A 14,847-nucleotide genomic window follows, 5' to 3' on the forward strand; every position below is an offset into this window, starting at 1 on the left:
TCTAGAAAGCCCTCCTCAATCAAAGCCATAAGTGTATTTTCCTGCAGATACTGTAGTGCACAAATTAGGAAAAGGAACTGACTTAGAAGAGTTTGGGCACTGGCAGCATGTTGATATTTTATTGCCGTAATCTTAAGATTTATTGGCAGTAATTTAAGAAATTTCACAGTCAACAGTTACTAAGTTCATCATGTGTAAGGGACCGTCACTCAAGATGTATGCTCCAAATCAATGCAAGGATGTTTGTGCAATGGCGGTCTTTGATGGAGGAGTCTATTGCTGCAATTTTTGATCAACAGACAAAAATCAAACTACTATTTACAAGTCTTTAAAACAAAAATGGATTCAGATTGATACCATTACTGTTATCATTGAGAATGAGTGTACAATTCTATAGTGTTGAATTACTGAAGTTCCAGGGACCATAACCTTAATAAGGGCATTGAACTGTTTACTTCAGTGATCTGCCATTCTCCATCACATCTGCAAGTGAGTTTATTATTAATTCTAACCTTCTGGATTTCAGTATGTTTCCCCTTTATTCTCATTTATCACAATTGTTCATAATTTGACATATAACCACAACACAGCAAATTTCCCTGTGCTCTTTTACATGAATATTTTGGTAGTCCTTATGATCAGAGTCATATTTTCTCCTTTACTTGTCTCTGACACTTGCTTTTCTACTCAGGCAGTCTGTCCTCCAAATTCTTCTGCCAATTCATCTGTCCTAGAGAGAAAGACAGCATGGAAACAAGTCCTTCAGCAAACTCATCCATGCCAACCAAGACATCTATCTAAACCAGTACCATTTACTTACACTTGGCCCATATTGTCTTTTCTATCCACGTACCTGTCCAAATGTCTTTTAAATGTTACTATTCCTGCTTCAGCCACTTCCTCTGACAGCTGATTCCATATACAGTATGCACCACTCTGAATGAAGTTGCCCTTCAGATCCTTTTTAAATCTTACCCCTCTCACTTTAGACCCAAGCTCCTTGGTTTTTGATTTTTCTGTGAAAACACTATGTGCATTCTCCTTACCCATGGACTTCATGATTTTATAACCACTAAACAATCACTCCTCAGTCTCCTGTGCTCAAAGGAATAGTCTGAACCTGTCCAATCTCTCCCTAAAAACGATTTGCTCAAGTCCTGACAATACTATTGTGAATCCACTTTGTATATATTTTTTAAGCTTAATGCCTTCAGTCCTACAACTAGATAAATTAAACTGTATACAAAACTGCAAGAATGGCCTCACCACTTTGTACAACTGCAACACGTCCCCACTCTTGTACTCACTGCGCTAATTGATGAAGGCAAACATGCTAAATGCACTTTCAGAGATCCCCCTGCTCTACGATACATACCAGGGTCCTACCATTACCTAGGAAAGTCCTTCCATGATGCAACTTCTTGAAATGCAATACTTCACATTTAGCTGAAGTGAACACTATGTGTCATTTCTTGGCCTACTTACCCAACTGATTAAAATCCAATTGCATTTTGATAATCTTCAGTTTATGATACCACCTATTTTAGTGTCACCTACAAATTTACTAGCAACACCTTATACATTCACAACCAAATCATTTATATAAAAGACAAACAACGATGGGCCCATCATTGACTTCTGTGGCATGCCACTAGCCACAGGCCTTGAGTCCAAAAAACAATCTTCCACCTTCACTCGCTGCTTTCTACTATCAAGCCAATTATGTATCAGATTAACCAGCTCTCTCTGGATCCCATGTAATCTAACCTCTCAAACTAACCTTGTCAGGACTTTACTAAAGTCCTTAAAATCATGTTTACCACCCTGCCCTCAGCAATCACAGGGTTACCTCTTCAAAAAAAACTGCCCTTTCCTAGCAGTCATCCAGCTGCCAATGGCTTATACCTTCAATGTGATCACCTCACCAAAACTCCTATCCATCATATGCAATGCATCCCAGAGAACACTAAGCATACCCAGCTCCAGCTCTCGTTCCTTGACACAGTCAACTAGCTGTATGCACTCCCCGCAGGTGAAGTCACCAGGGACACTGGAAGCTGCCCTAATCCCCGACTTCCAGTAGTAACACTGTCTTTCTTACTACACCAACTACACCTGCTCTGTAATTACCTCAAAATCCAACAACCTTCATTACTTCCCTTGCCATTCTTTGAAAGACTTATTGCTGTCTCAATAACAAATAACAGCAATTGCTCATCTTGCTCTCACTGCTCATCTCGCACTCAGTGCAGCCATAAGAGGTTAATCTCACCAACCTACGCATCTATTAACCTTTCGCATTCACCTCACTGCCTATTGTCAGATTAACTAGGACAAACTCTTTCCACATCTTATGGAATTCACCATTCAATTTTAAATAAACCTTTGTCAACAGTTTACATCAACTTACAGCCCAGTTATACTTCAGAAAATATTCAACTCTGCCCTCTATCGGTACAATTACAAATACATATACTGATTTTTTTCCCCAATAAAATAGACCGACTATACTCTTCTGGATAGCCTTCCTTCTTACATCCTATACAAGAACAAAATCTCTGACCTCAGCTGAGAGATCCTAATCATAAATAATCTTATTTACATTTGCTCCCTGGTTGGAGAGGAGTGGAGCAATGATGGCGATAAACAACAACTCCTTTGCTTGCATCTTTGGAAACAGCTCTATTTCCATCTTTAATATCTTTATTTTTCCCTTTCAGGGCTCTTTTGAAGATCCTGACCTGGAGTTACACACTGACTTCTGTTCTTTGCAGGAATGGGGCCTGCTCTCAGGGTTTCACAACTGGCCGTTGTTCGGCATGCCAAGGGCTCAGCCTAAGAGTCCAGCTCAGATTTGGAAGCCCAGGATCTCAGGACTCTGGAGATAGGAGGATTGAAGGTCGGTGTCACAGCAGGAGACCCATGTGTTGTCGGGGGAGTCGAAATATCTATGGTTGTGTGCCTGGAGACCGGGGATCTTTGAGATCTTCAGGCACAGAGCTCAAAGAAAGTGATGTAACGGACCTTTAACATTGTAAACCAGTGAGTTGTTTATTATGTCTCCCCACTCGCTGGGAAAACAGACACCTCCTTCTCCCTTATTGGGGGGGGGGGGGCAGGGGAGAGAGGGAGCCTGTGGTACATTGTATACCGGGTAAAACATTTAGTCTTTGGGGTAACTACAAGTCTGTGTCTTTGCTATTACCTTGCTCACATTTGAGTGCTTGGTGGCGGTGCCGATGCTTTTTTTTTGCCTGTGGGGGGTGGGGTATTGTTGCTTTCTGCTGCTTACACGCGGGAAGGAGGGGAGCTGGGTGGGACTTTGGGGGTTTAACAATTAACTGTCATTCATTCTTTGGGGCACTATTTTCGTGGATGGTTGCAAAGGAAAAGCATTTCAGGATATATATTATATACATCCTTTAAATTGAACCTTTGGTCAACAAGGTTTTATTTTGAATTTTTCATTTTTTAAAATTGCTCCACAGATTTACCCATCCTCCTTCACTCCTCAACCTTAAAACCTCTTCACATATGCAATCACTACTATCATCAATACTTTCTGATATCTCAAAGCTCTGGATTGCTCTTTAAATCCTACTACTTTTTCTTCTTTCAAGAAATACATAACTTCTATTTAACCAAGTTTTAACAATCCATCTTGATATTTCCTTCACTGTTCGGTATCATGCTTTAATTGTTTGCAAAATCCTTGGGGTGTTTTGTGACATTAATGCAGCAAACAAATTAATTTGTCTTTATTCAAGTAGTGACTTCCAGCAAAATTAGCTTCCTCACTGCTGCCCTCACTTTAGCTGCAGATTTGATTAGTGTTCTGTATTCTTCAGTCCCATACCAGCGAGTGTTTTCTGCCTCTCATTGCCGCAAATTGGGAACAATTTGCAACAAAGATGCATGCACTTCATGACATACATAGGCAAAGGATAATGTGACTCAGCTTAATTCACTCTGCTGAATCAGAAAGTTACATTTTGTGGAAGCTCGTGCATAATTTCAAGATTAAATAAACTCTGGAGACAACAGGAAACTAAATAGATGTCACAATGAGGCAGCTGTAGTTTCCTAGGTAGCCAAATCAAGTTGGGACGAAGCACTGGATACAGCAAGTAGCCATTTTTGAGTGAGTTCCATATCATGCAATGTGCCACCTGCCTGAATATTGTTACATTTGTAAACAATACAAATCTGAGATTCAATTTTCCCTCTGGCAACAAAATACTCAGCAGGAGTACAGAAACGGGACAGAATCCCGGGTGCTGCAATTTAGCTGATTATTTGTGTAACAGATTTTCCCCCAAACCATCAGACTACCAACCTACTGACCTCTGCTGTGCCTATTATCTTGTTTATTGTAAGGTGATGAAGTTGATTTTTAAAGAACATATATTTAACACCTAATATAATGGCTCACACTCAAAATAGTAACTGTTGGACAAGATAGTTTCCTGAAAGGCAACAATTAGCAAGTGTGAGATCAAGGTTCCTGATAAAATGAAATGCAGTGGAAAGCATTTCAATGGCTGGGGTCATATTTCACACAAAGAATAGTGGTTGTTGGAAATCAATCACTCCAGCTCTACCATTTGCAACTTCTCCACAACATACACAATTTCAGTTTCATGCAAAATCCAAAAAGTATTTAATAAAAAAATTCATTTCATTTACTATTTAAGATGGCAAAGTAGCAGTTAGTGCAACGCTATTACAGCTCAGAGCATCCTAGAGTTCAGAGTTCAGTTCCAGTGCTGTTCTGTAAGAACTCTCTGTATGTCCTCACATGGAATGCATGGGTTTTCCCTGGGTCCTTCGGCTTCCTCCCATGGTCCAAAGGTAGGGTAATTGGCCGTTGTAAATTGCCCCATGATTAGGTTAGGGTTAATCGGATTGGTGTGACTTGAAAAGCTGAAAGGCCTACACTGTGTTCCATCTTCCCCTTCTAATGCTCCATATTGAAATAATTTTAAAAAATTAATTACCTGCTTTCCAAACATCCAACCACCAGTGCAATTAAGTAACTTGGCATCGGAACCTACAGAAAAGTAGAATTACATTAGAGTTTATATTTCGTTGCACTAGTTTCAGAAATTGGCAGACTTACTACGAACAGTGACATTCTTTGATCAGACTATGTAAAATAAAATGCACTTTATACTTTGATAATGAGGAAATCTATGGTATAATAATTGAAAATGTATCTATTGCTAACAACTTACATAAAAGTTTACATCCTAAGTGGATTCACAGGACATTCACAAGTGGGACACGTGAGTGTACCACTGGAAGTAAGAATAGGAGACATAGCATTGGAACTTTTAATAGCGTTGGTGGAATTACCCAGGGAGAAGAAACATATGTGATTATACAGCAAAAGCAGGGCTTTGTTTTCACCCAGTGAATTGTATAATTTAGCAGATGCCAACTGGCATGAATACAGATCCCAGCAGGAGAATATCAAGATAGAATATTCACAGTGCGTGCAATGTAGATAAAACTGGAGGAAATAAGCAAATTTCACTGCACAGAACGCAAGAGCTTTGGACAGTACAAACATGACTGCAGAAAGATGGGTGGCAGTGTGCGCATTCAAGGTCCAGACCCCAAACCACAGAAACAATAAAGGTTTCCCAAAAAAAAAAGAGGAAAATGTAGATAAGGTAATATAGAGTTTGGTACAATTAAGGGATACCAAGGCCAGTAGCCTCCACTAATAACTCACCCATATGGACAGTGAGGAAACCATATGGTGGTTGGAGGTCGACAATATACTATCGAGAGCTGAATAAAGTAACCCTGTTAACAGCCCCAGCTGCAGCAACTAACCTGGAGACAGTGGTCAAGCAGAATGAAAGAGCACAATGGTTCAAAGTTTAAGACAAATAATAGAGTTTGGTCTATTCCACTGGAATGAGAGTGTCAATCCAAGTTTGCATTTACCTTTCAGGGGCAGCAGTATACATGGACTGCCCTACTACAGGGGTTTCATAATTCCTCATCTATATTTCATCAGTGCTTAGGGGAAAGGTTAAAACAGTTTTCAAAGCTTTGTGCAATACATAGATAATCTATTTCTGCAGACTGAAACCAAGTAGGAATATTATCAGCTATTGACAGAACTGCTGCAATTATTACGTGCATTGGGACTAAAGGTAAATGCTAAAAAATTACAGGAGATGAAACAAATAGTTATTTGGAAGAAAGAGAAATTTACAAGCAAAGAGTAGAAGTGGTTAAGAAGCTGTCTATTCCCCTGAGACCTCAAAGAGCTGCAGTCCTTTCTGGGGCTGATAGGATACTCGAGAGATCACATTAATGGATTTTCCATTAAGGCAGCTCCTTTAATGGAGTTAATGTAAAAGAATGTGGCGTGGGAATGGAAATCAGAACACACCCAGGCCATCACAGCTCTGAAGCAAGTGTTAGCCATTGCGCCTGCTCTAAAAACCCAAAATCCAAATGAACCATTCTCACTGGAGGTTGCTACAACTGTTACCATTCTCTCAGCAGTGCTATTACAGGAGACACATGGGAAGCTAAGATCAGTAGCATATGCATCACACATGCTCTCACCAGTAAAACAGAGGTATACTGTATGTGAAAAACACTTGTTAGTGGTTTTCTGGGCAGTACAACATTTTGCCTACATAAAGGGATATATCCATTTTTGCCTACATCCACTTACAATACTGACAGAACACACCCCACACAATTATTGTTAGATAGAAGGATTAAAAATGGTTCAGCAAGCCAAAGCAGAATTGCTAGATGGACATTGCTGCTGCAAGAGAGAAATATTATCATAAAGTGAGTAAACACAACCTCTATGTCAGCCAGTAACCTGGTATACCAAGTAGGTGAACATGAGTGTCAAGTTATGATAGCAAATGATCCCTAGGGACCATTTGCATCAAAACAAAAAGGAGGGGGTGGAAACAGATCAGATAATGTCTGAGAACAAAGACACAAAGTGAAAAGAAAAACCCTATTTTAAAATATGGCTCATCAGTATAGGATGGTGAGAGGAGAACTGGGTGTGGCAAGCTAGGAGAGGATGAACATAGCCAGGAAAGTTGTCTAAAACCATGAGTGCACAGGCAAATTAACTGGCAGCTGTAGCATATGTGGTTAGCTACCTAGAACAGTTCCCACTCGGGTCAGTCATACACGCAGTCATACATGTTTGTAACAGCCTCGCAGAACATTTGCCTCTGTGGGAAGCCCCTTCTATCTACTGCTTTATTACTATATAGATTTGAGGCAACAAAGGTAAAAGAATAAAGTCATGAAGGTGAAAGCCCACTCTAAATTATCTCCTGAGGGTAATAGAAAGGCTGATGAATTGGCAAAGAAAGGTACTTTTAATTCGCAGGAATGGCAGCCATAGATTGGGGAGATTGGGAGGCAGAAGGAACAAGAGACTAAGGTTATGGATTTAATAGAGGAGAAGAAGAAAGGATTTTTTAAAAAATAGAAGCAGCAGGATCTGAAATGTATAAAATGTACAAGGGAATGTTTGTCAAAGATGGAGCTGTCCTTTATGAAGGAAAGCTTATGGTTCAAAAGGGAGGAAGAAACCAGATGATCCGATGGTACCATGATCTATGGGGACACCAGAGTGCAAAAACGCCCTGGAAAAGATCAAAGAAGTGGGCTGGTGGCTCAAGATGAAGGATGATGTGGAACAAAACTCGCTTGATCTGTGCATAACAATATCCTGACAGAAAGGCAAAGAAATGACCCCTTCAACACATCAGACCAGTGGAAGGTCCTTGGACTAATTTGCAGATAGATAATATTGGTTTTTCACCACCTGCCCCAGGAGGGTACAAATATATTCTGCTAGTAATAGATAACTTTATGAAGTGGACAGAAGCTTTCCCAGCTAAGACAAACACAGCACAGGCCACTGCAAAAATCTCATTGGAAAGGATATTCGCTCGCTGGGCACGACTCAAGAGTATCGAATCGGATCAAGGCACACACTTCACAACCCAGATAATGCAAGATGTCATGGCACTTTTAGAGATCAAGCAAAGATTTCATATACCCTATAGACCAGTCTAGTGGAATTGTAGAAAGGATGAATCGAACACTAAAAAATATGACTGCAAGAATGGTGCAACATGGAACATGGCAGGTAGTTTTGCCTTGTGTCTTGAAGATACCACTGTATTACATATTATCATCAACAGGTTATACCCCTTATAAACTCACAACCAGAAGAGACATGAGGAGATTGGAGTTGTTAGGATTAGATTTGTCACAACCCAAAATCGATGGAATTGTGTCAGAAAAGCGGGTACAACAATTGGTAGAGACAGTGAAAGAGGCCAATTACATAACAGCTCACCAAATAGGAAAGAAGCAGCAACATTGTAAAATCTACTTTGACTCAAAAGTCAGTCCCATAGAATTAAGCCCAGGACAAAGTGATGATTAGGACACACTAGCACCCCATTTTTAAATCCAAGCTTTGCAGGGCCCCATGAAGTTACAGACAAGGCATGCCCTTCAGTGTACAAAGTACTAACTTCTCCAGATAAAAATGGGTGGTACCATACCAACCAGCTGAAATTGGTGGGGGAGAAACAGGAATGTTATCATCATTGGCACACAATTGATGTACGTGATGGCCCCGATTTGGGAGACTTGAGGATGGAAAACTGTTCTAAGAAGATGGGAACAGGTCCTATCAAGGGGGTGATTTTCAGTTCCCTTGTCCTGAAAACCAGGGGAGCTTTGGCAGAAAATCAAAAGGAAAAGGGAAATATGCCAGTGTTCATTTCACCTATCCAGAAAGAAAATTGGATGAGGAAAAATGGGCTCCTTAAGTCCAAAGACAATAGGGAGTCCAGTTTGGATGGTCTAGAAAAACAAACAGAAAATATGGACTTAAAATAATTTAAGATATAAACCTAAAAATGAGCAGAAATTATCCTTGTGTGTTACAGGTTTAATTCAACATGGAGCAAATAATGTATTTCGTTGCAATGGAATTAACCATAACTGGGGCCTTTTATCCATATTGCTTCAGAGACGGTCCCTGGACAAACCCGACAACAGTGAAGCCATTGCTTGGAGAATACTCAGTGAACAAAAATCTTCTCAATGGACACGGGCAGTGCCGGCTAACAAAGGAAAAACTGAGGATTCAAGTTTGTATTATAATGGGGTGGATGGCTTGACATGTGTGGACAAAACTACATATTTCAGAAGGTACAAAGGTACAGTTCCTATGCAGTAAAATTCTAGATGTCACATTAATCAGTATCCCAGAGGAGATAATCGTAAGTCAGTCTGTAGGTCCAATTATTGAACAGCCTTCAGGTAATGGTGGCCATGATAAGATTACAGTTCTGTGGGATCACACATGTGAATATTGAGTGGAGTAGTGATCTACACTACCCCACTCAATATTTGAGTTCATTGGGGAAATTCATCCGTGGGTGAGAATAGTATCACATGCTGCTGTAATTATGCACTGATAATTGTAATGCCCAATGGATATCAAATGAGAAGGTGGAAAGCTGAAACAATGGAAAAATAGAGGACAATACTTTCATGAAACAGCACAGATGATTGTCAGTCTAAATTTAGTTAGTAAATGTTATTACTTATAGAATACAAGCATTGCACACCTACTGAGAATCCATGGCAGTCCTACAGGCAGTCAGCTGAATGAGACGAGGATAATGAACTTAAGATAAATATCTTTGGATCAAAAGGAGGGAGATGTTGGGCATAAGGAACTAAAGTCTACAAATTAGTGGATTTGATAAATCAAGAACCAGGGGTGATTCTTGTAACACTCCCTAGCCACCCTTTTTATTCTTGAGATTTTCCTTAACCTTACCTGCCAGATACATCTCATACGCTCTTTGTTATCTCGATTCCCTCTTGTATATTCCTAATCTTTATATAATCAAGGGATTAAACAGGTCTCTGACACATCTCAGTCTATGCTTCCTTGCTGAAGGGTCTCAGCCCGAAACTGTAATCTTTTCTATGGATGCTGCATGGCCTATTGAGTTACTCCAGCATTTTGTGTGTGTATACTCTTCTCTAGCTCTGCTCTAGTTTAGGGCCCTAACACCAGTATACCTTTTCTATCCTTTTCCATCACCATCTTAAAACATGGAATTATGTTTGCTTGAGCCAAAGTGCTCCCTTGACTGCCGCCTTGGTTAGTTACCCATCTCATTCCTCAGCAGGAAGTCCATTGCACCATGTGAATCAGTAAACTTTCCTGGATACATTTCACAATTACTAATCCATTAAGGCCTTAAGCACTCTGTATGATTCATTCAATACTGGGGAAATTAACATTTCCCACTAACACAACCCTGCTATTATTACAACTATGAACAGTTTCTCTACACATTGCTCAAGTTCTTGCTGACTATTTCGAGATCCATATTACAGCACCACTAGAGTGACACTTCCCTTCTTGTTACTCTTTAGACAACTCCAAGTTTGTCATCTCTAAGAACTATGACATTTCCCTTAATCAAGAAAGCAGCACCCAGGGGGCGTCACGTGATGACGTAGGATCGAGACGTTGGGAATCCAGATCCCTCGTAAAAAGTAATGAAATAGGGTTTAAATGAAGAAGAGTCAACAAATACCTACTAGAAACTATTTATAAGCAAATCAGAATTATCTTTTGATATGGCTCCTAAACCGAAACAGAAGAAAGCTACTACTTTGAAGACTGCGCAAATCGGCGGGGAAAAAGGCCTAGCCGTCTCGGCGAAGCCTCGGACTCAGGTTGGATCTCCTCCTGGAGAAGTGCATGGCACTTCTGATGATACGGGACAGGAAGTTGCAGCAATGTCGGCGGTCTCTAAGAAGAAACGGCAAGAACAACGCATGCGCGAAGAAACAAGTATGCATGAACAGATATTAACAAAACTACAAATCCCAACTACGGCTGGAAGTGAATCCGAAGTGGAATCAGTCTCTTTGGGAAATTCAGAGGAAGAAGAAGAGGAAAAGAAGGAGATTAAAGGAGACATAAAAGATATCCTGATATATATTATGAATTAATTAAAAGTTATAAGAAGGATGCAGAATACACTCAATAATGTAGTGGAAAAACAAAAGAAGATGGATAATAAAGTTTAAGAGATGGAAGTAAAAGTGGAAGAAAAAACTGAAAGAATAGATAACATAGAAGACAATAATCTTGCCTGGACAATAGAAAGGAAACGGATGTTGGAAAAAATAGATGCGCTTGAAAACTCTAGTAGACGAAATAATATCAAAATTGTTCGTCTTATGGAAGGTACAGAGGGAGAAAATCCAATAAAATAATTTCAAGAATGGATTCTGAAAATGTTGGAAATGAAAGAAGGAAGCCAAGTAACTGAAATTGAAAGAGCACACAGAGCTTTAAGAACAAGACCTCAACAAGATCAAAATCCAAGATCAATTTTGATAAAATGCTTAAGGTACCAAGATAAAGAAATTATCTTGAAGGCAGCTACTCAAGGTGCTAAAAAGAGAAATGGGCCATTGATAATGGAAGGGAAAAGTTTTTTTTTAATCCAGACATAAGTTACTATCTTCTGAAGAGGTGGAAGGAATTTAATCCAGTGAAAAAATCTTTATGGGAAAAAGGCTATAAATTTTTATTGAGCTTCCCAGCAAAATTGATAATTTTCCTGGATAATGAAGAAAGAAAATTTTTTGTTGACTATCGGAAAGCGGAGAGATTTGTACAAGAATTACCTGATCTCCACGAAGAGGAGTAAAGAATTATAGAAATGAAATGGACTAATGATGAAGACTGAAACAAGGTTGGACTTGACGGACGTTTATATAAAAAAAAGTTGAGGAGTATTAATTGGGAGTAGAGACATTAATTATTTTCTTTTTTTTCTTCACTAATATACTAATATATTTTCTTTTTTTTTTGCAGGGGAGCTGGAAGAGCTCCTGATCGATGGCTGCGAGTTTCACATATACAATCATGGCAATTGCCATGACCCGTAAAATGGGGGGGGGGGGTAATGTTGTGTTCTTTTTATTCGCAACATTAGTGGGGGGGTAACTTTGGTTTTTTTTCTTATATATTAGAAGAATAGAAGAATGGGTTAGAAGAATGGGCTGAACGTTGGCAGATGGAGTTTAATGCTGAGAAGTGTGAGGTTCTACATTTTGGCAGGAATAATCCAAATAGAACATACAGGGTAAATGGTAGGGCATTGAGGAATGCAGAGGAACAGAGAGATCTAGGAATAACAGTGCATAGTTCCCTGAAGGTGGAGTCTCATGTAGATAGGGTGGTGAAGGCGGCTTTTGGAACGCAGGCCTTTATAAATCAAAGCATTGAGTACAGAAGTTGGAATGTAATGTTAAAATTGTACAAGGCATTGGTAAGGCCAAATTTAGAATATTGTGTGCAGTTCTGGTCACCGAATTATAGGAAAGATATCAATAAATTAGAGAGAGTGCAGAGACGATTTACTAGGATCTTACCTGGGTTTCAGCACTTAAGTTACAGAGAAAGGTTGAACAAGTTAGGTCTCTATTCATTGGAGCGTAGAAGGTTGAGGGGGGATTTGATCGAGGTATTTAAAATTTTGAGAGGGATAGATAGAGTTGACGTGAATAGGCTGTTTCCATTGAGAGTAGGGGGATTCAAACGAGAGGACATGATTTGAGAGTTAGGGGGCAGAAGTTTAAGGGAAACATGAGGGGGTATTTCTTTACTCAGAGAGTGATAGCTGTGTGGAATGAGCTTCCTGTAGAAGTAGTAGAGGCCAGTTCAGTTGTGTCATTTAAGGTAAAATTGGATAGGTATATGGACAGGAAAGGAGTGGAGGGTTATGGGCTGAGTGCGGGTAGGTGGGACTAAGTGAGATTAAGAGTTTGGCACGGACTAGGAGGGCCAAGATGGCCTGTTTCCGTGCTGTGATTGTTATATGTTATATGGTTATATTAGTTATCTTTCTTCTATTTTTCTTCTTTTTTGCCTGGATGGTTGGGGAGAAACTCACAGCAACATGGAGAATTTTAAAAAGTTCCCAAGGTATTATGAATGATTAATTTACTTAATTTAAGTTTTAATGTAAATGGAATTAATGGACCTGTGAAAAGAAAAAGAGTTTTAACATATATTAAGAAAATGAAAGGAAATATAGCTTTTTTTTTACAAGAAACACATTTAACAGAAACAGAACATAAGAAATTAAAGAGGGATTCGGTTGGAAATGTCATTGCAGCTTCATTTAATTCAAAATCAAGAGGAGTTGCAATTTTGGTTAATAAATCTTTACTAATTAAATTACAAAATGTAATAATTGATTCTGTGCAGAGATATGTGATTATACATCGTCAAATTTTTTCAGAATTATGGACTTTTATGAACATTTATGCACCAAATGAAAATGATGCAAAGTTCATACAAGGTTTTTTTGAACTTGGCTGATGCACATGATAAAATATTAATAGGTGGAGATTTTAATTTTTGTTTAGATCCAGTTTTGGATAGGTCAACTAAAGTTGCTACAAAATCAAAAGTAATAAAACTAACTTTATCATTAATGAAAGATTTAAACCTGATTGATATATGGAGAAAAATTAATCCAAGAGAAAGAGATTATTCATTTTATTCAAATAGACATAAAACTTACTCAAGGATTGATTTTTTTTTATTATCAAAAAATATTCAAGGTAGAGTGAAAAGTGTGGAATATAAAGCAAGAATACTGTCAGATCATTCCCCCTTGATAATGACAATGATAATGATGGATAAGGAGGAATCGATTTATAGATGGAGATTTAATTCAATTTTATTAAAACGTCAAGATTTTTGTGATTTTATGAAAAAACAGATTCAATTTTCTTTGGATACAAATTTACATTCAGTTGAGGATAAAATTGTATTATGGGAAGCAATGAAAGCATACTTAAGGGGTCAGATTATAAGTTATACATCTAAAATTAAGAAGGAATACATAGCAGAAATAGATCAAATGGAAAAAGATATCATAAAGTTAGAAAAAGAATCTCAAAGATATATGACAGAAGAAAAACGAAAACAACTTGTTAGTAAAAAACTACAATATAATACACTCCAGACGTATCGTACAGAAAAAGTAATTATGAGAACTAAACAGAAATATTACGAATTAGGTGAAAGATCACATAAAATTCTTGCTTGGCAGTTGAAAACAGAACACGCTTCTAAAACAATAAATGCAATTAGAACAAGTGTAAATAAGGTTACTTATAAACCTTTAGAAATTAATGAAACTTTAAAAAAAAATTTATACTGAACTATGTCAATCAGAATCACAAAATAAGATTGCTGAGATAGATAAATTTTTAATCACAAATAACCCTTCCAAAATTAAATTTGGAAGAACAGAAAGGATTAGATATGCCCTTTACATTAAAAGAGGCTGAAGGAGCTTTAGGATCACTTCAGAGTAATAAATCCACAGGAGAAGGTGGTTTTCCTCCTGAATTTTATAAAAAACTTAAAGATTTATTAATTCCTCCTTTTATGGAATTAATTTACCAAGTGGAAAGAATGCATAAACTCCCAAAATCTTTTTTAACAGCAATCATAACTGTATTGCCAAAAAAGGTAGAGATCCTTTAAAACCAACATCATATAGGCCTATTTCTTTGTTGAATACAGAGTATAAAATAATAGCAAAAATTTTAACTGATAGAATATCTAAATATTTACCAAAATTAATACATATGGATCAAACAGGTTTTATTAAAAACAGACAATCAATGGATAATATAACCCAGTTACTTAGTATAATTCATTTGGCACAAAAAAGAGAGGAAATGAGTGTGGCAGTTGCTTTG

The 14,847-nt window shown here is 38.2% G+C and overlaps 1 protein-coding gene across 1 annotated transcript in view; it reads right to left on the reverse strand.

The window, feature by feature from the left end:
- lta4h (leukotriene A4 hydrolase) overlaps window positions 1-14,847 on the reverse strand; it is an 81,176-nt gene that overhangs the window by 33,916 nt on the left and 32,413 nt on the right. Inside the window, exon 6 of the mRNA XM_059987816.1 lies at window positions 4,998-5,050. Coding sequence (XP_059843799.1) covers window positions 4,998-5,050 — 53 coding nt within the window. The remainder of the gene's footprint in view (window positions 1-4,997; window positions 5,051-14,847) is intronic.

The sequence above is a fragment of the Hypanus sabinus genome, chromosome 13, assembly GCF_030144855.1.
Source record: "Hypanus sabinus isolate sHypSab1 chromosome 13, sHypSab1.hap1, whole genome shotgun sequence".
In the NCBI taxonomy this organism is placed as follows: Eukaryota; Metazoa; Chordata; class Chondrichthyes; order Myliobatiformes; family Dasyatidae; genus Hypanus; species Hypanus sabinus.